This window comes from Esox lucius, chromosome 17 (assembly GCF_011004845.1).
Source record: "Esox lucius isolate fEsoLuc1 chromosome 17, fEsoLuc1.pri, whole genome shotgun sequence".
Classification (NCBI taxonomy): Eukaryota; Metazoa; Chordata; class Actinopteri; order Esociformes; family Esocidae; genus Esox; species Esox lucius.
This window is the reverse complement of record NC_047585.1, coordinates 33,810,658-33,837,795: the sequence shown is the minus strand read 5'-3', so window position 1 is coordinate 33,837,795 and position 27,138 is coordinate 33,810,658. Positions and strand designations below refer to the sequence as shown.

The 27,138-nt window shown below is 38.7% G+C and overlaps 2 protein-coding genes across 6 annotated transcripts; one reads left to right on the top strand and one right to left on the bottom strand.

Moving 5' to 3' along the window:
• Positions 1-671: 671 nt before the first annotated feature.
• Positions 672-14,878, bottom strand: entpd8 (ectonucleoside triphosphate diphosphohydrolase 8). 4 transcript variants are annotated; one of them, XM_020055235.3, is made up of 10 exons: positions 14,812-14,878; positions 8,847-8,995; positions 7,277-7,394; positions 6,147-6,297; positions 4,684-4,843; positions 3,243-3,476; positions 2,341-2,607; positions 2,122-2,232; positions 1,790-1,921; positions 672-1,384 (listed from the first exon to the last, which is right to left on the bottom strand). In XM_020055235.3, exons 2-10 carry the CDS (start codon positions 8,961-8,963, stop codon positions 1,175-1,177), a joined length of 1,500 nt encoding a protein of 499 aa, XP_019910794.1. In that variant the 5' UTR covers positions 8,964-8,995; positions 14,812-14,878; the 3' UTR covers positions 672-1,174. The 4 variants fall into 4 exon arrangements, with proteins under 4 accessions (XP_019910794.1, XP_019910793.1, XP_010879361.1 ...); XM_020055234.3 differs by lacking the exon at positions 14,812-14,878 and adding an exon at positions 14,606-14,791; XM_010881059.4 differs by lacking the exon at positions 14,812-14,878 and adding an exon at positions 14,606-14,791 and having other exon boundaries at positions 3,243-3,473.
• Positions 14,879-19,715: 4,837 nt separating this feature from the next.
• trub2 (TruB pseudouridine (psi) synthase family member 2) lies at positions 19,716-26,882 on the top strand. Of its 2 annotated transcripts, XM_010881057.4 has the most exons (9): positions 19,716-19,756; positions 19,874-20,040; positions 20,370-20,543; positions 24,548-24,622; positions 24,966-25,027; positions 25,143-25,224; positions 25,330-25,402; positions 25,561-25,697; positions 25,895-26,882. In XM_010881057.4, the coding sequence occupies exons 2-9, from the start codon at positions 19,923-19,925 to the stop codon at positions 26,134-26,136; spliced, it is 963 nt and encodes a 320-aa protein (XP_010879359.2). In that variant the 5' UTR covers positions 19,716-19,756; positions 19,874-19,922; the 3' UTR covers positions 26,137-26,882. The 2 variants fall into 2 exon arrangements, with proteins under 2 accessions (XP_010879359.2, XP_010879358.2); XM_010881056.4 differs by lacking the exon at positions 19,716-19,756 and having other exon boundaries at positions 19,767-20,040; positions 25,895-26,880.
• The last annotated feature ends 256 nt before the right edge of the window (positions 26,883-27,138 follow it).

Here is a 27,138-nt window from a genome sequence, read left to right as displayed (position 1 = left end):
TGATCATTTAAGCTCAGCTTAACACTAGTCGGAGTAAGAAAGTTTCAACTGTAAACAGAAGACTTTCAAGCAGTAGGTTTCACAGGTCGATTGGCAGTAAGAAAGCCATCTCTAAGATTGCATAATAAGTAAAATAAGTGCTGCTAGTGACCATTTTCAATCTTTGGTTTATCATGGAGGGGTTTTTGTATGCTGTGAAGTGAAGAATGATGGATCATGATGAAGGTGTATCAAAACCATCTGAAAAATGTACATTCAATGAGGAGAACATCGATTTCCACCATTAGCCGTTTAACTGACCAAGGCACAAATGGTTGCTTGCCATTAGAATCACAATGGAATTGAGGGGGGAAAAGTAAGTTGGATGAAAGCGAACAGACAAATAAATTAAGTTGGATTAAACTTATGTTTGACTCCGGAATCGAAGTATATTTTATTTACTTGAAAAAATATTGTTATTGGAAATACTCAAAGAACTGATGCAAATTGTTGCCAGGTATTTTTTTGTGTGTATTCCTTCACCAACGTTCACCTTTTAGTGATCCTTCACTGCCATCTGGTGGACAAACCGAAAATCATTAATGTCTACATCAATGAATAAAGACTAGTATTTACCATACGCGCGCACACACACACACACATATATATATATATATATATATATATATATAATATGTGTATATTACATATGCCCATTTTCTTATATGAATTTACCCATTTATGTCTAGAGCAACCATTGCTTTATCAGACAATGAACCAGATGATACTGTGTCTGCATGTAACTGCATGTAAGGTCTGTCAGTCAAGATTCACTGGTTAACAATTTTACTCTTATTCTACCAATGTAAAATTCTTCAAATTCTTCCATAAAGGCTATTTTCTGCCATGTTGTTTGTAAAAATGCACGATGAAAATTTATGAAATCAGAGGAATGGGTTTCACACCCTTCTTTTATAAAGCTGTGATTAGGCATTTTAATTACATTCAAATTATCGCAAGATAATTACTTACACTTAAAATAAACACACTAAGCTACGCAACAACTACGAAAACAGGAAGCCAATTGTCTTCAAAATTGGTAACCTTGTAAAGCCTTTCAACAATGCCTGCTGATCTCCATATTAACACAAGGTAATAGAACACAGAGGTGTCCTGAGTGTGATTGCCTCAACTGTTACGGGTCGCCTCGTCCATCTTGTGGTTTCCAGAGCCACAGTATGGACAGCCCCGTGAAGCTGAGGAGGACCGCAAACACGATGAAGAAGACCCCTGTTGCCCACTGGCCTCGCTGTACACCTGTCAGCACCAGTGGAAGCTCTGAAGGGATCAGGTTGGTCAGGTTCAACATATAGCCCAGCGTCCAGCCGATGTCTGTGTCTGCCACCTGAGAGAGCAACTCTTTATATATTTAAACCACAGGAGACTGGTGATGGGACAACAGCTCATAATACTAAAATAAATGTAAAGTAGTAAGTAAATACATTTACAAAAAAAACATGGAAACTGTGTGTGAATTATTTGACAAAATTACAATAATTTCGCTACAGCTGTTATTATGAGCCCCATTCCTCCCCGGTTCTGCTGCGCCCAGCTGCCATTTATATTAACATATATGTAGGTAATTACAGTATATGATATACTTGATTTAAAAGCAGAATTCTTGTGTGAAAATGCTTATTTGTATATATTGGTATTATTTCATTCATTCTGTCTAAAGCTCTAAAGTTGAGTCTTTCTATGGGATGTTGATGTTTCTTATTTATCGGTGCATGAGTTAAAAAACACAAACCTGTCTCTGAAAGTATATGTTTTCCCAGGTTTGGTTGAATTTGTAACCATCCAGTAATACCGTCATTATGTAATTGGCTGTGGCACAGTAATCACGAAGGTATTGGTCCTTGTCACTGTACTCTTTCTTGAGCTGCCAAAATAGTTATTATCAAAATTAAACAAAGTTACAGTAACACTATGAATTGCGTTATTATAGATTGTTTGTAAATTAAGGTGAATTGATGTATATATGCCAGATACAATTGCATTTTAAATTGTATATATTAATCTGTGTTCTTTGCGTTAATATCCTAGCAAAGTGAAATGTTATTAGTGGTCTTTATATCTCACCGACTCCCAAGTCCTTTTACAGAAAGTGTCTATAGTGCTAGTCGCCTCGGACAAAGAGGACTGTGGAGCCAGACCAAGGAAGTCAAAGGTGTAATAGTACGTTGAGAATGCCTGGGGAAAGAGAGTATATACTGTACACAGGGGTCAGACATATTTAAAATATTTGGAGTGTTTGATTGAGCCTGTCTGGGATGCCAGTTTAATGGGCTGAATACTCACAAAGAATCTTCCAATGACAGGGGGCTGGTAGACCCCGTTGAAGCCACAGGCAGGGGCCAGGGAGCATTCAGTCAGGTTCATGATGTTCTTCATCTGGTTGAGACACAACTGTGGCTCACTGGTTCCTGTGAAAGTGACCTCTGACGCTGGGTCAAATATCACTGGTCTGGCAACGCAGGGAGACTTGTAGAGGTCACCCAGAGTCAGGGTCAAGTTGTAACCAAGGTGGTAGCAGGGGTGCCAAACTGAATGGTTAAACCCACTCGTCTGAGAGAAGAGAGTTTGGTTGAATCATTTAAGCAGCTATAAAGCCAAACCTCGACTGGAGAGAGATACTGAGAGGGAAAAAAGGTCTGGAAGCCATGTAATAGTAAAAAGGCCAAACTTTTCAGTCAATAGTCATATATACAGGTCACGGATAATTAAACATTTTAGTGTTTGTCTGTTAAGTTTCCTCAAGGAATTCTTAACTTCTACGTCAATGAAAAACATTGCAAATGTGTAGTGATGTCAGCAAAAACCCTACAGTAAATATTGTATTAGAGCATACTACAGTTCCAAACTGTCTGTGGCTCAGTGAAGCGCCGCACTTGTAGATCCACGGTTATGGGTTCCAAGCTCAGCACTAAGCCGTGGTATGTTGGCAACAAACCAAAAACCCCTGAGATGCCATGTTGCTGTTATAAACCAGTTACCAACACAATTAGAAGAGTAAGAGGTCTTTTTTGTCATACCCATGGTGTAACTTAGTGCAATAGAAACAGCTATTAGCCGGGGGTTATTAGCAATACGAGATCTGAACCCCCGCCCACTTGTTCCTTATTGGTTTAGTAATTCCACAGTAAATACTGTAAAAAAAAAAACATGACAAGGGTTAACATAATGTACTTCCACATATTTACCTTCAGTAGATGTACCAGTAGCTGCCTCATGGCCTGCTCCTTGCCATAGCACAGGTAGCTGTGGGTGTACACCTCATATTCGTAACCATAGAGCTTGGATACCAAGGCAGAGGCAGGGTCCTGCACTGGCTGGCTAGGGGTAAAGGTTATCTGTGTGGAAGAGCCTCCCATGTCCAGAGCACCCCAGATCATCCTTGTTTTAGGGTGCACCCATTCTCCTGCGTAGCTGTACTGCTTAGAACAAGTAGTAATTGTCATCCAAGTGGTTAAACAGTGGTTAAAAAAAACAACATTATAATTAACAACCCAGTTGGACAATGGATCAAGATATTCAAAGCTTTTTCATGCTATTTTACTGATACATACATGTGAGTTCTGGCATTATGCCAGACCTACACGTATTCAATTTGTTGTAAACTGGGTTTTTTTGTCCTATAATGCACTCAAATGTACGTTTGCTTAATATTATATCAGGAACTTTTTCATTCTTTGTATTGAAATAGAATAAAGACATTGCAGTTGTCATATTCTCCTGCTGTATGCATAATTCTGCATACAGAATAATGGAAACACCAGATGGAAAAGGACTGCTACTTTGAAGTAACTAAATCACAATTTCAAACGCAGCGGCAGAGGTCAAATTTGGTTGATTGCCAATTAGTGGCTCTTATGTCTGACAATTACCACATTTATATGAGGTTCCAAAGCAATATGTGGAAACTAGGTTGCAACTGAGTTCCAAAAACTGAAAGCTGGCTAAGATCATGTGGAACTGAGGTTGCAAGTCAAAGCTGACCAATAGGGACAAACAAACACACAACAGGATAGTTGCTCAATGACCCCCAAAAAAAAACACCTAGAAAATGACCACAGAATGGAATCAGCATCTCTGTCACGCAGCCTCAACAAAAACTGTATGTTGTAAACTTCACAAAGCCGGAATTTATTGTGGCCATAAATTCAGGAGTTGTCCTATGAACACCAGAATGAAGTCAAACACCTTCCATGGCCTCCCCAATCACCAGATCTCAACATCAGGGAACCTTTATGGGAGGTTTCAGAGGGCTCAGGGTAAAAGTAGATTTTCAATGGCCTTCATCCCTCAAAGAACAGGAGGCTTTCCTTCTTGCAGAATGGTCCTTAATATTAATATATTGTTAGGTGTTTTTAGTTATTTAGTCCATCAACACAATTAGGTGTACTGTTGCTGAGAAACACTAATTAGGGCAGTTTGACAGCCAACCCCAGTCTCCCCTAAAAATACTTCACTACAGTGTTAAACTGCAATTCACCATTACAGCAGGTTATTTCAATGTTTATACATGGCACTGCCACAATATATCCATCAACCTTTGTAAATGTCATAGTAAGAGTGCTTCAGCAAAGGTTACAACGACCAAACTCGTCAATGGGCCAATCAGCATGTTGTGTTTATACACACCTCGACAAAGCCCCCTTGTAGATAATTAACAGTAATCCATGCATAAGCCCCCTCCTCCATCCCAGTGAGGATCCGTGCACCCTGGAAGTCAAAGGGATAGCCTCGGATCGCCTTGGTTACCTGCTCCAACACCTGACCAGACTGGGTGTGGTTCTTGAGCCTGAGCAGAAAAAACAATATTCAGACGTTAAGTAGATTGAAGAAATTCTGTTTTCCTTGTTATTATTAATTCTGCAGATTGAGTCTGTTTTCCTTGTTATTATTAATTCTGCAGATTGAGTCTGTTTTCCTTGTTATTATTAATTCTGCAGATTGAGTCTGTTTTCCTTGTTATTATTAATTCTGCAGATTGAGTCTGTTTTCCTTGTTATTATTAATTCTGCAGATTGTGTCTGTTTTCCTTGCTATTATTAATTCTGCAGATTGAGTAAGCCAGCACACCATCATGTTATGCACACTGAATGTTTTCCTGTTTGTTTATTTAGTCTTAGGTTTTGGCTGTGGTAAATGGGATTTCCATACTTTTTTATATACTTTGGTAGTATTCACATAGGGATGTGGTAATAGTTCACCACTCATAGTACAATAAACACAACAGATGCTTAGAGTTGTGAAAACATACCTTTTTGACAAGAGTACAAAAACCTATCTAGAAAAAGCACATTGAAATCAATTATGTTCCTACCAAGTACATGCATAATTTTGGATAAGATTTTCTTCTCTATTGTTGAAATACCATTTACTCATAATGGTAATTTTCCATAATGGATCATAACTTTTTTATTTATTATGGACGTTTTTTGAAATTATGGAACACATTATCATATATTTCAATTTCTTCCAAAGCCCCAGGGAAGGCAGTGTCTACCATGCCTGCCCAGACTGCAAGCCACTGCAATTATGGAAATTATTTTCTGTCAATTGTCATGGGTAATTTACCTAATGTGAAAACAGTAAAATAAACTGTAACAGATTACTGATCTTGTGGTCAAAGATGTTTACAAACCAACTGAAAGAAAAATCATTGGTTTTGAATTCAAGATTCAATGGTTTGCAAATATGATCAGTTTGGAGTACTCTATTCAATATGATCAGTTTGGAGTACTCTGTTCAATATGATCAGTTTGGAGTACTCTGTTCAATATGATCAGTTTGGAGTACTCTGTTCAATATGATCAGTTTGGAGTACTCTTTTCAATATTATCAGTTTGGAGTACTCTGTTCAATATGATCAGTTTGGAGTACTCTTTTCAATATTATCAGTTTGGAGTACTTTGTTCAATATGATCAGTTTGGAGTACTCTTTTCAATATTATCAGTTTGGAGTACTTTGTTCAATATGATCAGTTTAGAGTACTCTGTTCAATATGATGAGTGCACTGTACTACTGATAATAGCACCAAAGTGTCAAAAAACCAACTGTATTTCTCGTATCAAGATAATACAACTGAGTCTCAACTTACTGCAAGATTCGCATCCCGGCAGTAGCACCAAGGTACACAGGGGTTGTCCTTTGCTGCTTGGCAGGGATGGCTGCCAGAGCACTGTCCAGGCATTCCTTCAGACTTAGGCCTGCACCTGGGGGGTCCTCGGCATAGCTGGAGATGCCCCCTCCTACAGAACAGCAGGTGACGGGGGGAGTGAGTCACTTAAGTAGGTCTAAAACAACCCTTGTGATCAAGTTGCCATAGAAATATTGTAAATGGCTAAGGGGCATATTGAAACATCTGCCCTCGTGCCCAATGAAGTATCCTTGTGTACATTGGGATTTCTTTCCCCCCACCGTGAGTTAGTTATTGAATATGGTACATTCAAACACATCTTGAATTTTAATGATGTGTTTTTCATGTAGGAAAGGCATGTCTAGGGAATTGTGGAAACAAAGCCGATAGCTTCGTTTCCAGGATTGGACCTAGTAATCGTTATCAAATTCTATTGGCTCCTCATTAGTATGACTGGAGCAGTACACACCACACTGTAGATGCTGTGACTTGGAAGGCTGAATGCTATGCAACGTGCAGCAAATCCAAAGGTGACTGAGTGTCCAGTGACGTCAAATGTACAAAAAGTGAAGGGATCTGAACACTTTCCAAATGGACTGTAATTGCTAATTGCATAGATTATATCAAAGTAATTTTTTTGTGCAATTAGATAAATTACAAATGTCACAATACGTTAAAAAAGGAAAACTTTCCAGGGGGTTTACATCCTTTTTTCACGGCTGAATTTCAGACAGATAATGACTTGTATTAGTTTAACCATTTCTTGGAAACATACCCTTTAGTTAGACCAGCACACATCAGACTGAGCGAGTAATCTGAAATTAAATAGTCAGTATGCAATCTGATATTGTGATAGGAGCGACCAATGAACACACAGGTTTCCTGTCTGAACTGGCTATGCCAATGTATGTTGATTCATTAGATTCGGGTAACTTTCCCAAAATGGCAGCTTATTTCCAAGTCTGACAGCCCAATGTCAATGTCTGACTGTGTGAAATTTTCATTTATGCAGAAGTTTAGATTCACCTTCAAGAGATAGTAGAGAAAAATAGTAGAGTAATAATTATTATTATTCTCAGACAGCCACTGACCTTTAACCTTACAGACCAGCATCTGTGACACAACCCCAGTGTTGTTTTCTTTGTTGCCAGGCCAACGGTAAATGAAGAGAGAAGTGTGTGTGGATCCTGCATCAAACACCATCCCATACTGAACAACATAACATTTATTAATTCCATCGTGTCAACAATATGTTCTTCACGGGAATCTCACCTGAAAACTGTTCTTCATGGTGAACAGTTTATGTCAATTATAAACAAGTTAAATGGATACTATGTGATTTGGGGCATTTGGACTATGTTCTTCATTGATACCATTTGTATTTAAGTGTAGTTTAAAATAAGTTTAGGTCAGCATAATGGTTAACTTAGCACAATAGCTGTAAGTATCAGCACCGTCTCGAGAGAACCGACAACTAAGAATTTAGTTGTATGGTCCCTACCTTATCTGTGCTGTTGGCAGGAAAAGTCAAGTTAGAAAAATGTGTGGGTAATATCCAGCTCTGTACAAAAGATACGAAATTGCTTCAAACTACAAACCTGGGTGGTTGGTCATTCATAGTCTGGCATAATAATAAAACAACTTTCTTTGAATTGTCTCCATTGTTACATAAGAGCATAATTTTGCATCTGTCACATTATGATGCCTTGGCCAGCATCATTTATAAGACATATAAAACATGTAACTTTCTGTACAGCCTATTATGGCATGTGTGAGAAAACTGAAAGTGCCATTCCATGCACCAATGAGGGAAGATTGAGGAAATGCTAAAAAAAATATTGTATGAATTCAACATTAGTGACTTTATAGGAAAACTGTGTAGAACGCTTCCTCTAATTAGCGGGTTTAGGGTGGGGTTTACTGCAAGTTTCGTGTTTACTGCAAGTTTCTAAAGGGAGTGTGAATAGACTACAAGTCTACGCAATCTGTAACGGTTGACGAGGCATGGACACAAGCGCAGGGAGAACGGAGAACATTAACTAAAATAACTTGAATAATAACAAAAGAACCACTAAACCAGACAGAACAACCGAAACATAAGGCGTACACCAAATGAAGACCGACAAGATACATTGAGAAAGGAGGAACTTAAATAAGAACAGTGATTAGGGAAACAGGTGAGGGCGAAAAACAACCAAACATGTATCTGTGATCCAAATGAGGGATCTCACTGACACGGCAAGCCAGTCGTACCAGGATGTGACACAAACTGATAGATGGACTGGCATGAAAGTTTCAGTGGGGAATATTTCAGGCAGAGTTTTGTGGAAAAATATTTAAAACCTAGCTTAAAATATTCCCTGCAGATATCTTCATATCTTCTTGTGTGGTCCTTATACAATAGAAATCTTACAAATTGACCCTTCAACAATTGTGCAAAATATGTATTACTATGCATGGCTTATTAAGACAGATTTGGAGGAGATATATACTCCATTTCCCTGCTTTTGAGAGGAGCTGGCTATTACCCAACAAAGACTTTTGTTCTAATAACAAATGATTAGCAAGTGCTATAATTAACCACATGCTGAATTTATCCAAATTCCACAAATACCGATGCATCCCAAGTTAACAAGTACACATATAACAGTGTGTGGTCACCTGCATGCGATGGGGCAGATCCACGGTGTGGTGCTGAACTAAAGTCAGGATTAGAGTGATGATGCTCACACATCCCAGGGCTACAACCACAGCACACAGCACTTTCTGTTTCACCATCTTTATTCCAAGGACCTAAAAACCCGATCTCTCTGACACACACACAAACATATATATATACATACACGGACACATACACAAACATACAAATACACACACAAAATATATACGTAAAACATACAAATTAGACATTGGTGTTATAGATACATTATAACTGTATATACATTATACTGTTGAAGGTAGATCACTGGAGTTTATATGTTGTCTTACTTTTTTTTTCTTTATTAATACTTACTCTGGCCCGTGACATGACATTTGAACCTAGACAGCAACTGCTTACACAAACTTGTTTTCATGGATGTGTTTGTATTTGGCTATGAGTTTTATATATGTTATAATCCAATATAAAATCAAAACCTTTCGCTGCCATAACCTATTCTTCTTGGCAATTGGCTCCTGGTTGTCAACCAGTCAGGTCAGTCAATCAAATATATTTTATAAAGCCCTTTTTCCATCAGTAGTTGTTACATGCTGTGACAGATGCCCAGTCTGAAACCCCAGAGCAACAACAAGAACAGACGCACAGTGTTTATGAAAAACTCCCCAGGAGGGTCAGAAGCTATCAGGAAACCTATAGAGGAGTGAGAGTCTCATGGGTGACTAGTCGTCTTCTGGTTGCGCCAGGTGATGATTATAAGGAGACATTCCCTTTTGAGTCCTCGTTTGCCCTCACCTTTGAGCTCACCGACTTTTGGTATGGACTCCAGCGGATGCTCCTTCAAATTCATCCTCTGTGGGGTTCTCTTTTTTACCCAATCATGTTACTGACTTGTTGCCAATTAAACTACGTACTTGCGAGATGTTCCACCAGGTTTTTGCCGGGCCGCGTAAGAGGAGCTAGCCAAGAAGTGCAAATGTCTCTGGACTGACTTGCCATTGTTAAATATCGTAAATGGAGCGGCGGGCTGACATTTGTGTGACCGGTGTCCGATCCTTGCCTACAACAAAGCAATATAGACCACAACCCCTTGCGCCGTAAAACAGGATGGGTTTCCTCGATTCTCTCGTCTTTTCACTTGACGAAATAGTCAGATATTGTCACCTATATTGATAGTTATTGTATCAATGTCATCCACAACGTTGTTGTGCCATGAAATGAAATAGCTTTGGCAGTGTAAAGTTCATCTTCAGACTCGCTAGAAATGGCTCAATTCTTATGACTATTCCAAGTAGTAAGTAGATACTAGTCTATTACTGACTAATAAGCTGTTAAAACAGCCAGTGGCAAAGGCCATACAGTTCATAGAAACTATTTATGGTGGATGTAAACTTAATTTAAAAAAACTGCAGTTTAACACATTGGTTAATGGTGTCTACCGGAATATTCAAACTTAGTGTGATTTTAATGCATGACAAATTGATCTAATGTTGAGACCCAATTTTATGACCAGGTACAGTATGTCTCATTCTGTCCCTACAATAATCTCTTTCTAATTTAACACATTGAATGTAGTGTATCAACACTGTTTCTGCACATGTATAGTTTAGTGACATAGTGGTTAAAGGCACAGCACAAGTACAGTTTAGTGGCGTAGTAGTTAAATGCACAGCTTGTCACACCGGAGACCCTGGTTTGAATCCAACCAGGGCAGCAACATTAATTCGTTCTAATCGCAAGCTGGCCAAACTAGGCTTTCCTGGTTGCCTTTATAGTTTTTTTTGGTATTACACCTTTTCCAGTCTTTTGTTGCCCCTATCCCAGGTTTTTTGAAACGTGTTGCTGGCATCAAATTCAAAGTGGGCATGTATTGTTTAAGGAACAATAAAATGTTTCAGTTTCAATGTTTGATATGTTGTCTTTGTTCTATTTTCAAATGAATATAAAGTTTAAATGATGTACATTATGATGGCAGTTTATAATTCATTACAGTTTACGAAAATGGTATGTAAGACAATAGAGGAAAACTCTATTGCACAATGAATAGCTTTTTTTAACTTGCAAGGAGAGAGTATAGTCACAAGGTAACAGTGAAGAATCTCTAACGCAATTGGCAGCACATTCAATACTTCTACCAGAATGGGCGGGGGTAAGAATCCGCATGGTCATCCTGGGAAAATAATGCCTTCCTTATACGTCCTGCCCCCTGTTGTGTGTCTTCCTCTATCCTGTCCTAAAACTCTTTCATCTCCATCTACCCCCATTCTGACAAAAGGTTTACGTTTACCTCAAAACCTCATTCTTCCTTTTCCACATTTACAACACAACCAACGTTCTTCCTTTTGTTATTCACAGGGGTTCAGTACCATTTCATGAACTCAATACTAAAATCAGTAATTCCTTTACACATTTATAGAATCCAAAAATACATCAGTTCAGGAAATTCCACAACAATCCGGCCTATATCATCAAATATCATGTAATTTCACTTCTCAACCAATTTTCCTCAAGGATCATCAAGCATCAACTCTATAGATTTTATACTACCACTAACAATATTCTTAAACCACGTGATCTTTTATGATATCATCACAATGGTTAGGCAACTGAAACAAATCTGAAATATCTGAGTCCTCATTTATGTGCTTCTGCACCATTACCTGTGTTGTAAACCTAGAAACACATACTTTTATTAAACAGGACAATATCATGCTGCAAGCAACCAAAAGGGCAATAGCAGTTAAGACAGTAGTCAACAACTGGTATATTGTCATTCCCCAGGGACCAACCATAGAGGAAAGCCCTGAGAATGGGTCCCACACATGGAGCTCATCTATCATTTATTCATTTCTTGGACTAAATTGATTACCTTTTGCGATGCATCAGAGATGAATGTATAACACCTTACAGAGTGCCATTCTGTTTTGTAGAGCAACTGAACGGCTTTCACTCAGGTCTGTGCCTAATGCTGCAATTGTGTCAGTGGTCAAATTCATGTGTTTCTCCAACACTGTGGACAGGGCCAGTATCTCTTCCTGTGAGGTTTATGTGCCATATCCTGGGATCAGTACACTGAATACACGTTGGGTTTTAGTAAGTGTTCGCTTATGGCGAGGTTGGGGTTGGTATAAGGCTGCCATTTTCCCTTGGTCTGCTCGCCTAATCAAAGGTACCGAGTATATACATACAGTATACCTCACCCGTGTTTCTCAGAATGCAGCTGTATGCTTTCACACCACAGACTATGTAAACCTGCTCTGGCATAGCTCCAAGAGCCGTGAAGTTGGTTTGAGTCGTGGCGGAACAATCACTATGTCCTAAACTCCACGTGTCTCCAGAAGCATTTGTAATACAGAGCAGGACATTATGCAATTCATAAACAGGTATTGGTGACCAGGTCTGGACACAGTCACACAAGCAGAGCTTCTCTGGTGTGGCAGGAATGGAACAATTATGCAAATTGATAGTAATTGAATCTATGTTAATGTATGTTGCTGATGGAATCCAATTAACCACCGCATCAATGCGAATAGAGAAACCTGAAGGTACAGGATTGCAAGTTACACCTGATCTGTCTTCATCCTCCTTAGTGTGACAATTTGTCTGCACCAGGGTCATCTGCATCCTTACAGTGCAGCCACATGCTCCTATGTGCTGGTTGTAAGCAAGCCTAAACAACGAGGATATGTTCACTCCCATAGGTCGACGGTGTTTGTTCAATTCTGTTATCACCATATAGACCAAATCTAATTTGTCATTACTCAGCTGGACAGGAGTTGCTGATGGGGTATAACAGTCCTTATGTGGCACGGTCACTTATGCCAACACCTCTGTCCAACCGTGTGCCTGCAGGTCTGCTATTGTAAAAGGGATAGGGCGTTAACATGTTGGTGTGTGTTGACAGATCTAACATATAGTCAGGTTCTTGCATAGTCAGCCATTATCTTATTGGCTATGTTGTCTGGCTTTAAAAGCGCTCTTCTTACTCTACCTACCATAAGAGTTCCAATCAACTCGTATTTGCATTCTGTTTTTCTTTACATTTTACACAGTGTCACAACTTTTTTGGAAATGGGGTTGTAGATTAAACATTGACTTTGATCTTGTGGGTTGCACTGAATGTAAAATGTGCTTAGATTCTTTGAAAAAAAAGCTTTTTTGATCTGTGTTTTTTTTGTTTTAAGAAAACAAAAAACCTACTGAAAATACTACTGAAAATAGTACAAAAGTAATTAAAATAAACTGTAATATTGCTACGTTATGATTTTTTAAAATATATATTTGTATATCTTTGCAAAATAAAATTGCCTGCACTGTAAGCCAACTCTCTCTTCGACACACAGGGCAAACAATTTTCTACTTGACAATTTGATTAGAATCAATAAAATCTCAAAAATCATGTTTTTGATAAAAATGTATATGTGTTTTTTCATGCTATCAATATCAGAGATATCGTCATCAACATCAACATCACTGTCATCAAGCTAGTAACATTTTACTTTTAGTTCATATACGGTATTTCTTCGTAAGTAGACACAGTAGTTAATGGACATGGTGATTCCATAACTGCATGTCAATGTTGACCCATTAGTCAGTCTGTGACTTACAATGGCCATAACTCCCTCTATGTTGACACACCTACAGCCATCACTCAGCCGGGTCATACCAGCTTACAACCCTTCTCAGTGTGGCCCCAAGAGGGCTGGAACACACCTGCTGTGTCAGTGTGGTAGCTTCCATTTCTCCATTTAAAAATATAAGCCATAACCATGTTTGAATGCCTAATTCACTTATTCAATGGATAAACACCAATAGTCCTTACATTCATTTGGAAATAATTGAGGACGCACGCTGAGTCACTTTGTGCAGTTATTTTTTCTAAAGTAATATACAGACTGGAGGTGTTCATTCCATTTATATCACAGTATTCAAACAACAACATATGCAAACATTTTTCTAGCAGAAGTTCTCTTTTTCTTTGTTTTATTAATTATTTCCTTCCCATGATTTGGTTGCTACAAATGCATTATCACTAATAAAACATGTAAATACTAATGTAATTGTTTGTTCCTCTCAAACCTATAAATTGATCAAATTGTCCCACATAGTAGTTATAGGACAAGAGCAGAACTTTCATTAGTTTTTGCATATTTCTTAGTGATTATTTTATGAGTGATTTAGCAACCAAAACATGAAGAAGAATAAATTCCCTAATTAACATGTTAATAGAAAGAAAACACTTATTTTCTACTAGAATATTTGCTTATGTTCGTTGGAAACTGTTGTATAAGCGGGATAAACACCTTCATAAATGTTTACTTGTACCTCTTTCTAAATGTAGTTGTTTGGTAGAGTATTGTGTCATAGGTGTCCTGTATATCTGTCCCACAGACATCCAACTGTCCCATATCTTAGGAAAGAATATGCATTCTAGAACTTATTCTAGCCAACATTGTTTCCATTCTCTACCTCATAGATATTGAGTGTAAGAAAATGCATTATAATTCATTATCTTCATAATTATTTTACTTATTTATCATTAATATAATACATGTGTAACAAAGTAGTAAAGTATTACTCGCGTTAATATAAAGACGTTATTAGATTTTGCCAAATGCATTGTGCTGCTTTAGAAATAATCATAAAAGACAAGTCTTACATTAACTAACTAGTTGTCAACCATTAACAGAGATGGTTAAAGTCTCATCATGTTGGATTCGACATGATCCTCCCCAGTCCAACAGAGTCAAACAACTGGACTTACCGTCACAGAAGTTTCTTCTCTGTGATCGTTGCTCCCTGACCTCCAGGTCAAGCTAGAATGGTTTGCCTTACCTTAGAAAAACTCAATTAGCAAACTCTACAGTTTCGCTAAATCTCCCACTGACCAGAGTGTTACCGTTCCGTCGTTGTATTGTGCTCTGACTCATACACTCACACACTCTCTCACTGAGTATCTCTCTGTCTTACCTCCCAACCTTTCTTTCCCTTATGAACTCCTATTCTGTATGCACCTCTCATGCAAGCTCTGATGCACTGTACAATTTGTATTCTTTATTACTCATGTATGTGGTAGGCTGAAATATGTAATGTAAAGTTAGAGAACACTTGACTATTGACTCATTTCATTACATTGATCTTTGGATTTAGTCTGTGATTTCTCATTTTTCACTTCCTGTTTGAACATACATTGACTTTGCATACAGGGAATGACAGTTAAAATATACATGATCATGATACAACTGAAACATAGTCCTACCCTTAGTGTCAATGAAATCATCCATAACCAAATGACCTACTAAACGAAATATTTAGCTGAATACATTTACATATTTTGTTAAACTTTAGATTAACTATTTATGGAATGTTTTCCATTTGTCCAGTGGTTTGTGTAGTTACTCAATAGAGTTGGGTTACATGGGAACATTCAAAAGTGAATGTTTTGTCACTTTATCCTTTTTGTTTGGTGTGCTTTAAAGCTCTTTATCTTTTTTGTTTCAGAATTAATTTAATGAATGAAGCCTTTGTTTTTTAAGCCAATGTCAGTGTCCTTGACAGCATTCATGGCCCAAACAAACTGATAAAGGAAGCACAGACAGCCCACTGTGGGGAGAAATGACATAGTAATAGTTGCTTGTAGACCCTAGTATTGCTCATCAACATACACTGAGAAGTATTACATTTACATATTCATAGTACTGGGAATGCTGTGGGTCATTCATTTTAATACCCTGAGATCAAATTAGATATACCACACACACATAGCCTTTCTGACTGTACCTATACCGATGTAAAATAAAATATACATTTACTTCACTTGATAAACACTCATACAGGTGTTTCAGAGAGTCATTCAGAATAATTTTTTGTCACCTTTGATAAAGATGAGAACAAAAATTATATAAATAAGAAATACATATGCTGCTGTATATTCACATACATTTTATTTTGTAAAATAGACTATATCAACAGGATCTGAAAAACTGTCTTTTGCATGTGAGTTATTTATTAATCTTTATTTTACGTTAATTTTCAATGATAACTTGGCAAAAGACATTCAACTCCCAGATAAGACTATACAAAACAGAATAAATATTGTACAAAGTAATATTATTAGGAAATTTAAAAAAGATCTTTAAATAGGTTGATGTGAGTAAATCCTTTAAAACATTTGAAATGTAGCGGTGCCAAGAATACAAGCACACATTTTACTTTCAGTCTACACCTGTTGGTTAATAAACATTTGTCTGGTAAAAATCTGGAGAATGAGATGACCACTGCAGCATGTTGATGTTATTTTCAATTACAGATTTCCGCGTGAATGCTGATGTGTGCCTGGGGTTGTCTTCCTGGAAGATCCACTTTCACACTCTTTCACAACTTTCATTGTGCAAAACCCAATTGGTGTGCGCATCTCAAGATCTATGCTCTTCTACACGTGCAGGTCATCTGACCGCAGCACTGCCTCTAATCCAAGGTGCAAAAGCAGTTAAGCAAACTGTTATTGTGGGGACATCTTACAGTGATCTACAACAGGTCCCTTATGTTATGGTGGGGACATCTTACAGTGATCTACAAAAGGTTCCTAATGTTATGGTGGGGACATCTTACAGTGATCTACAACAGGTTCCTAATGTTATGGGGGGGACATCTTACAGTAATCTACAACAGGTTCCTAATGTTATGGGGGGGACATCTTACAGTGATCTACAACAGGTTCCTAATGTTATGGTGGGGACATCTTACAGTGATCTACAAAAGGTTCCTAATGTTATGGTGGGGACATCTTACAGTGATCTACAACAGGTTCCTGATGTTATGGTGGGGACATCTTACAGTGATCTACAACAGGTTCCTGATGTTATGGTGGGGACATCTTCCAGTGATCTACAACAGGTCCCTTATGTTATGGTGGGGACATCTTACAGTGATCTACAAAAGGTTCCTAATGTTATGGTGGGGATATCTTACAGTGATCTACAACAGGTTCCTAATGTAATGGTGGGGATATCTTAAAGTGATCTACAACAGGTCCCTTATGTTATGGTGGGGATATCTTAAAGTGATCTACAACAAGTTCCTAATGTTATGGTGGGGACATCTTAAAGTGATCTACAACAAGTTCCTAATGTTATGGTGGGGACATATAGTGACAACAATAGTGATTTAATGCAATGATGGAAACGTTCACCTGGCATTTAACCACAACATATAAGTGAGGTGCTTGTCATTTTTATCAATTTCATTATTGGTTTAGTGAATCATTTAATTGCAGGTGATATCATATCTTGTTAATATTAAACTTTGGATCCTCCTGTGGAGGCGAGCTGGAATATGACTAAAGCTCTGCAAAATGACTAAAGTTTGAAAATCACTGTGTAATTCCAACAATTATTAGTGCAGTTTTCTGAGTAAAGTTAACTAAAACAGGTTCCTAATGCAAAGTTTTTAATACATTTAAAAGAGAGGCGCTTGCCATTTTTATGATTTTTATTGTAGGTTGAACAAATCATTTTATTGCAGGTGACCATATCCTGTTGATTTTGTTGTTAAACTAATGACTTCTATCTTCCATGAAAATACATGACTAACTGTAAGTATCTCCATTAGCTCATATTACAACCTTGTTTCCAAAAAGTTGGGATGCTGTGTAAAATGTAAAGAAAAACAGAATGCAATGATGTACAAATCATTTTAACCCTATACTCAATACAAAATAGTATGAAAATAACACATCAACTGTTGAAAGTGAGAAATGTTATTGTTTCTGGAAAAATATATGCCTACTTTGAATTTGATGTCAGCAACATGTTTCAAAAAAGCTGAGACAGGGGCAACAAAAGACTAGAAAAGTTGTGTATTGCTGAAAAGAAACCTGGTGGAACAACTCACAACTAATAAGGTTCATTGGCAAGAGGTCAGTAACATGACTGGGTATAAAAAGGGTCATCCCAGAGAGCATGAGTCTTTCAGATATAAAGATGGGGAGGGGTTCACCTCTGAAAGACTGCGCAGGCAAATAGTGCAACAAGTTTCTCAACACACAATTGCAAAAAGTGGGGATTTCATCATCTATGGTACGTAATATCATTAAAAGACTCAGAGAGTCCGGAGAAATCTCTGTACACAAGGGACAAAGCAAAAAAAACAATATTGGATGGCTGTGATCTTCGGGCCCTCACACAGCACTGTATTAAAAACAGACATGATTCTGCAATGGAAATAACTGCATTGAAGGCACCATTCATGCTGAACAATATATACAGGATTTGGAGCAACATATACGACGTCTTTTTCAGGGAAGGCCTTGCTTATTTCTGCAAGACAATGCCAAACCACATTTTGCACGTATTATAACAGCATGGCTCCATAGTAAAAGAGTCCAGGTGTAAAACTGGCCTGCCTCCAGTCCAGACCTGTCGTCCATTGAAAACATTTGGTGCACTATGAAACAAAAAACTCAACAAAGGAGATCCTGAACTGTTGAGAAGCTGAAATCCTATATCAAGCAAGAATGGGAAACATTTCACTTTCAAATCTACATCAGTTGGTCTCACCAGTTCCCAAACGTTTACAGAGAATTGTTAAAAAAGGTGATGCAATACAGTGGAAATATTATTAAACATAGGGATTACATGATTTGCACATCATTGCATTATGTTTTTATTTGCATTTTACACAGCGTCCCTACCTTTTTGGAAACATGTATGTATTTAATATGTTTTTTGTTTATTTTGAACAAGGTTGCAAATGTCAGTGTTTGTTAATTTCACAAATAAATAAGCATTGTTTGTTGTCCTTGTAGTTGCATCCAGTTTTCAAATGTCACCGGCGTCTGTTTTAGCCTCTTCTCAGTTGTCTTTTTGATTCACTCACTATGGCAATCTGACTGGTCACATTTGAAAGAATGCCACATACAAACTGCAGCCTGTCACACTTGAGTATAAATTAAAGGTTAGGTGTGCATAAAATGACCAGTTTGTCTCTATGTTTACAGAAAACTATTGCTTTATTAAATTGTTAAATACAACCAATCATGCATGTATTCACTTTAACACACTGAATAAAGACTGATAGTAGTAGACTGGTGAAAGTCCATTTGATTTCTTACTGGTACTGTAGATGTCCTATGTGTCTGCCCACACCTGATTTTATTAGTATAATCATATAATTACTTGGATTACATCATTTCTTATTGATTTAGTAGCCTATAATCTCTGGGCCTAGGACTATTTGTCATTGAGCTTTAATCTTGGATTGCATTTTGCATAAACAGGAGCATTTAGAGATTATGTATCTGTTTGTCAAACAATAATTTTTCTGAATGCTACTTGAACAGGTTTGTCTACTCTTTCTGTATATTTAATATAATTTGGGGCTAATTTATTACATTTTCACCTTCACTGGGCAAATACAAGAAAAAAGATTGACAGATTTGTTACCATTTGAGTAAAGTGTCAGTCAGGATGTAGTTATTTCTTTCTAAATGCAGATGGTCTGAACTGTTTTTTCCCCCCCGAAATATCTAAGTGAATGTTATAGCCAGAGACAGTAAGAGATTACTTGTTGTTGTCCATAAGACTGTAAGTATTTATTTTCTTTGAACAGTTTTACTTCAACAAAATATAATATTCCTCAGATGTTGAGTGTAAGATCAAGCTGATGAAACTACAATAACAAAATGAAGAAAATGTGTTCTTCTGTTCATTACCAAGGCAGTTTACAACACTTCAACAAGCTTTTTCTAGCAGTCCCCCGCATCCCTCAAAATCCGAGGAATTAAATGTGGAACCAATTCTCAATTGGACCTTGAGCGCCAACTGAAAAATATGACAAATTGTTGATTTCCTGTTACTTGTCCCGTTTATTTTCAGGTGTAATAACTCCAGAACATTAGGTGGCAGTATTTTGGAATGTAAGTATCATCTGCGCGTGCGCATTATTTGCACATGTTGACATTGTCGTCTGATCCTGTCCCTTTGGAACGGCGTTTTTGTGGTATTTCTTTAACTAACATTGTTATTTTACTCAGTTAATGGGTAAGAACTGCTGGAGGACATATTTAATCCTCATATTTAGTCATGGCGAAGGCATCTGTTCGTGCTTTCCATAAACTAGAGGGGTGGTTCTCAACATACAAACCACCCGGTGTCCACTGGAAACTCGTCCGAGATACAATCGAGACCAACTTGCTCAAAGGTACTGCACTGACTCTTTAGCCGGTACTTTTCACTGCATTTTCAACATAACTCTGTCATAATTTTTTTTCGGATACGGTCCTACCACTTATTGGCGAGCGAAGCAGATAAGGACATTTTTTATTTTCACTTGCTGGGCACATACAGTAATGATCGTAAACATGTACGGAATTTGACTAACCTAATTAATACACAACAGACATTACAATAAATGTGTGCAGGGATTTCATGTCACTTTCAGTTTATTCACAACAGTGCTGATTAAGAAATGAAACCCATAGATGCAAGAGCTGAGCCACACAGGATGATGCGTTTCTTGTCTCTCCACAGGGATAAATGCTGCCCCTCCTCCAGCCCCTCTTCATCGAGTCCAGTTCCTGGCTGAGCCCACAAATACAAATGTGTCTGGGGGTTCAAGTGAGCTCACCAACACTGTGTCTGGGGGTTCAAGTGAGCTTACCATATCTGCATCGTTTGTCCCATCACTGGCCAATCACCCTTTGGGTATGTTCAGATTAATTTTCAAGCCACAAACGACACACTGCAGTTTTTACAGGAAGCTCTCTATATTTCAATGATGCTGCTTGTATATTCTTGGATTTGTATTGCCATACATACATAAAACATACAGCTAACTGTAAATATTTTCATAGGACATTACAGACATGAACACAACTTCCTACCCATTTGCAAACTCAAATGCTAGTGAATAAAGACAGGTCTTAAGGTGGGATTTTAAAATATCACTACTACTGGAAGACCTAATACATACAGTTGCTGGTCATATAATTAGAATATTGTCAAAAAGTTGATTTATTTCAGTAATTTCATTAAAAAAGTTGTATAATGTGTACATTCATTGCACACAGACTGATATATTTCAAATGCTTATTTCTTTTAATTGTGATGATTATAACTGACAACTAATGAAAATCCCAAATTCAGTATCTCTGAAAATTTGAATATTACTTAAGACCAATAAAAAAAGTATTGTTTTTGAAATGTTGGCCAACTGAAAAGTATGAACATAAAAAGTATGAGCATGTACAGCACTCAATACTTAGTTGGGGCTTCTTTTGCCTGAATTACTGCAGCAATGCAGCGTGGCATGGAGTCGATCAGTCTGTGGCACTGCTCAGGTGTTATGAGAGCCCAGGTTGCTCTGATAGTGGCCTTCAGCTCTTCTGCATTGTTGGGTCTGGCGTATCGCATCTTCCTCTTCACAATACCCCATAGATTTTCTATAGGGTTAAGGTCAGGCGAGTTTGCTTGCCAATTAAGAACAGGGATACCATGGTTCTTAAACCAGGTACTGGTAGCTTTGGCACTGTGTGCAGGTGCCAAGTCCTATTGGAAAACAAAATCTGCATCTCCATAAAGTTGGTCAGCAGCAGGAAGCATGAAGTGCTCTAAAACTTCCTGGTAGACGGCTGCGTTGACCTTGGACCTCAGAAAACACAATGGACCAACACCAGCAGATGACATGGCATCCCAAACCATCACTGACTATGGAAACTTTACACTGGACTTCATGCAACGTGGATTCTGTGCCTCTCCTCTCTTCCTCCAGACTCTGGGACCTTGATTTCCAAAGGAAATGCAAAATTTACTTTCATCAGAGAACATAACTTTGGACCACACAGCAGCAGTCCAGTCCTTTTTGTCTTTAGCCCAGGCGAGACGCTTCTGACGCTGTGTCTTGTTCAAGAGTGGCTTGACACAAGGAATGCGACAGCTGAAACCCATGTCTTGCATACGTCTGTGCATGGTGGTTCTTGAAGCACTGGCTCCAGCTGCAGTCCACTGTTTGTGAATCTCCCCCACAATTTTGAATGGGTTTTGTTTCACAATCCTCTCCAGGGTGCGGTTATCCCTATTGCTTGTACACTTTTTTTTCTACCACATCTTTTCCTTCCCTTCGCCTCTCTATTAATGTGCTTGGACACAGAGCTCTGTGAACAGCCAGCCTCTTTAGCAATGACCTTTACTGTCTTGCCCTCCTTGTTCAAGGTGTCAATGGTTGTCTTTTGAACAGCTGTCAAGTCAGCAGTCTTCCCCATGATTATGTAGCCTACAGAACTAGACTGAGAGACACTTTTAAAGGCCTTTGCAGGTGTTTTGAGTTAATTAGCTGATTAGAGTGTGGCACCAGGTGTCTTCAATATTGAACCTTTTCATAATATTCAAATGTTCTGAGATACTGAATTTGGGGTTTTCATTAGTTGTCAGTTATAATCATCAAAATAAAAAATAAAAAAACACTTCAAATACACTCACCTAAAGGATTATTAGGAACACCTGTTCAATTTCTCATTAATGCAATTATCTCCAAACTGAATGTCAGAATGGGAAAGAAAGGTGATTTAAGCAATTCTGAGCGTGTCATGGTTGTTGGTCTCAGACGGGCCGGTCTGAGTATTTCACAATCTGCTCAGTTACTGGAATTGTCACGCACAACCATTTTTAGGGTTTACAAAGAATGGTGTGAAAAGGGAAAAACATCCAGTATGCGGCAGTCCTGTGGGCGAAAATGCCTTGTTGATGCTAGAGGTCAGAGGAGAATGGGCCGACTGATTCAAGCTGATAAATGAGCAACTTTGACTGAAATAACCACTCGTTACAACCGAGGTATGCAGCAAAGCATTTGTGAAGCCACAACACGCACAACCTTGAGGAGGATGGGCTACAACAGCAGAAGACCCCACCGGGTACCACTCATCTCCACTACAAATAGGGAAAAGAAGCTACAATTTGCACGAGCTCACCAAAATTGGACAGTTGAAGACTGGAAGAATGTTGCCTGGTCTAATAAGTCTCGATTTCTGTTGAGACATTCAGATGGTAGAGTTAGAATTTGGCGTAAACAGAATGAGAACATGGATCCATCATGCCTTGTTACCACTGTGCAGGCTGGTGGTGGTGGTGTAATGGTGTGGGGGATGGTTTTTTTGGCACACTTTAGGCCCCTTAGTGCCAATTGGGCATTGTTTAAATGCCACGGCCTACCTGAGCATTGTTTCTGACCATGTCCATCCCTTTATGACCGCCATGTACCCATCCTCTGATGGCTACTTCCAGCAGGATAATGCACCATGTCACAAAGCTCGAATCATTTCAAATTGGTTTCTTGAACATGACAATGAGTTCACTGTACTGAAATGGCCCCCACAGTCACCAGATCTCAGCCCAATAGAGCATCTTTGGGATGTGGTGGAACGGGAGCTTCGTGCCCTGGATGTGCATCCCACAAATCTCCATCAACTGCAAGATGCTATCCTATCAATATGGGCCAACATTTCTAAAGAATGCTTTCAGCACCTTGTTAAATCAATGCCACGTAGAATTAAGGCAGTTCAGAAGGCGAAAGGGGGTCAAACACAGTATTAGTATGGTGTTCCTAATAATACTTTAGGTGAGTGTATATCAGCCTGTGTGGAATGAATGTATACATTATACAAGTTTCACTTTTTGAATGGAATTACTGAAATAAAGCAGCTTTTTGATGATATTCTAATTATATGACCAGCACCTGTAAATGTAAGCTATTCCACAACTTTGGAGCAGTGACAGAAAAGGCACGTTCTCCAGAACGCAGAACACTCAATGGCTCTAGAGTAACTTCTAGGTTGTGATTCGGTTCTGTGCATTTGGTCACAGTGAGGAAAAGTAATCTATGCATTTGTTAATGTAGCCATGACTGATTCAGCAAACTCTTAAATGCTGTCAATATGTTACTCAAAAATATTTTAACCAGTCTTTTTTTTTTTTTTTTAAATGGCTTCCAAAAAATGGCAGCTGCATTCATATAGATTATCACTGTAGTTGAATAGTGACCATTGGATCATGATTCAACTTGATTGCAGTTGCAATGAAAGGCTCACTTGTCATTTGAGTTATATTTTCCCATTTAACATTTTAGCTATTCAGCAGATGCTGTTATCCAGAGCAACTTAAAGTTAGGGCATACATTTTAAGATTACTAGGTGGAACAACTACACAACTCTATAGTAGTAAATACACCTTACTCAAATAATTAATCTGCAAAAGTCAGTGCTGCGAGGAAGACAAAACACAGTAACATAGCAAGCGTTAGTTCACATGGAGAGGGTGGGTGTGGAGTTATTTTAGGTACTCTTTGTAAATGTAGGGTTTCTGAAACTGGGGCAAAAACCTTGGTTACACAATTGGGTGAGAGTACAGAGAAGAGTTTTGACTGGGCATATCGGGAGCTACCTTCCCATAGATCCCAATGGTGACAGAACTAAGTGGTAAATTAAGGATGTAGGGTTGAGCATTGCCTGAAGTTTGGAAGGGAAAGCTCCCCTTGTGTTAGGCTGGGAACCCGTCTACGTTTAGTTTAGTTGGTAGAACATGGTGCCTGCAATGCCAAAGGTTGTGGGTCTGTTTGGAAATATCTACACTCACTGCTGTAAGTCACTCTGGATAAGGGCATCAGTAAATATTTGGGAGAATTAATAGTACTAAGGTTTTCTTGTCTTTCTAAACAGTGAATGGACCTGATTTTCAGCACATAGCTGTAGGAGTGGGACATAAATTAGACGTCTTCTCTTCTGGAGTTCTAGGTAGGACTTCTCTCCCAAATGAGTCATACTGTACCAGTCAAAAGTGTCTGCTATTTAGCGGTTGCCACTTATTTAGTGCTTTTATTTTTATTTAAAAAAAATTTTGTTTCTGTAAATGTGGGAGTAGCCTAAAAGGCTAAATACACTTTTTTTTCTCATCACATAATTGTTTCCAACAGCTCTAATGTGTCTTACAAATGAAAATAATATTGCTTGATTGAACATATTATGAGTATAATAAAACCAATCAGTGTATTATGATTGTAGAAATTACAGAAAAATTTTAATAATGTTGTTGTTGGTTTTATATTGATGGTCAGTATTTCTTTTTTGTTTTTTTCAGTTCTTGGTGTTGGGCAAGGAAACAAGTCTCTGACTGATCTGTTCAGATCTGTTGTCACCAGAGTAAGCGTTATCTCTATTAATGAGATCAACTGTCCACATGGCACGTTATAGTGGATCAATGCTTAGGTTGCTATGATGCATTTCTTGTCTAAAGTTCTTTTTTTTATTAATTCAGGATTATACATTGGAGGGTGAGTTTGGTATGGGAACTGATGATTTCACTCATACGGGCCGCCTCATAGAGAGGACCACATATGGTAAGAGCGGTGCTTTCTTTTTTTCCTCTAACACCTTCGTCCAAAAGTACTGAATCTGTAAGCACCTTATATTGACTGTGTTGCCACCCTTGACATGCTTTCCAGGTCACATCACACGGGACAAGCTGGAGAGAGTACTGGCCATGATGCAGGGATCCAATCAGAAGGCCCTGCTAACGTACGTCCACTGTTTGTTCTAGATTCCTAGCATTCCTGAAGACATTACCTTTCCACACCAATGATATGCCAGTCAGTTGTTGTCAGTTGCCAACTCGGCTGTTTTGCTGTACCGAGTGTGTAACAGTTTAGGACACCTGGCTGTGTTTGTCCTGGCAGGTATTCTCATGTGGACATGAACACCCAAGAGGCCTATGAAATGGCAGTGAAAGGGGAACTACGTCCCAATGGCAAATCTCCCCCTATCATAACCGGTCTGCGTTTATTGCACTTCCAACCCCCCCACTTTACCTTGGGTATGTTACCGCCTCCCTTTTCAGCTGTACTGTACAACACTTCCCCAGACACACTCGGTCATATACATTGCTGCGGTGCACAGAGATTTTACCATATGGCTTTACGCAGTGTGCTTTTCAACTTCTAATGTAATGTATTAGGTAGAGACTGGCAGTTCAGTTTGGCACGTCACACTAACCTGTTTCCCCTTCCGCAGAGGTGCAGTGTTTGAATGAAACTCAGCGATACCTGTGCAAAGTCCTGCATGAGGTGGGCCTGGAGCTCCGCAGCACGGCTGTATGCAAGGGAGTGCGCCGCACGCGAGACGGACCCTTTACCCTACAGCATGCCTTGACTCGTCAACACTGGACTGTCCCTGATATCATACAGGCCATCCAGCAGCACCGCTCTTCCAGAAAAACTAGAAAAGCCAAGAGCACACAGCTTAGGGCAGGGTAAAGGACACGCCAACAGAATGGAAGAAGAAGCAATAGTCTCTGAGGATTCCTACCGGATACATTCAGTATTGATCTTGTACTTGGCAGTTGATGAGGAAAAAATATTGAAACCTGTAGTTGAGGCTAAGGATCTGGCTACTGAAAATACTTGTGGCTGTACGTCATTTTGGAATTGGAAATATTTATCCGTACAAAATGTTATCTCAGAATGTTTGGGGGAACGAGATGACGGTTCTATGGTCCGAGCCAGACCCAGAAATCTGGGCGGACATGCTCACTTTGGCCAACGACTTATTATAGGCTGCATTTACGGAATGTTTTTGTTTGAAAAATCCATCTGTACATGGTCTACCTGCATTTTCATTTTACTAGTTTAACACTTCCTGATGTTTTGAAAACATCATGCTAGGAGTTGCCTAGAGCAGTGGTTCCCTTTCAAAGGTACTAGGACCAGAGGGGGTACTTTCCCTTTCCACAGGGGTTACTTAAGAGGATTCAGGAGACCATAGACTAAATGGTAAAATGCACACGAAGGGGTACTCCCAGGGTACACTGGGATGAGTTGTACAGTAACTGAAAAGGTTGGGAACCACACAGAGTACGAGGGCTTGTAATGAGGGCAACTGACTATATTCTTATGTTTGTGTGGTGAGCATTTTGGTGCTTGGAGCTCCTGAGGTGGGTTTCACCCCGAATAAACGAGAAATGAACTTGCTAAAAGACCTAGAAAATCATCAGCAGACTACATACCTCTGTAAGCAATGACCTTATCCTCATTTTCAGAGGATGTAGTATTGAATGTATTGTTTTTTGGATGTGGTAATTGTAGAAAAGCTGCACTTATACTGCAGTTTTAATGCTCAAAGGTTATAATAGAAAGCTGGTAGAACATTAAGTTTGACGGTGCTTATTGTTACCCTAAGTCCCAGTCTCACATTCCTGGACTGCTATAGCGACATAAACCAAAAACATGACAAATATGTGCCAAATGAGCTATCCTAAA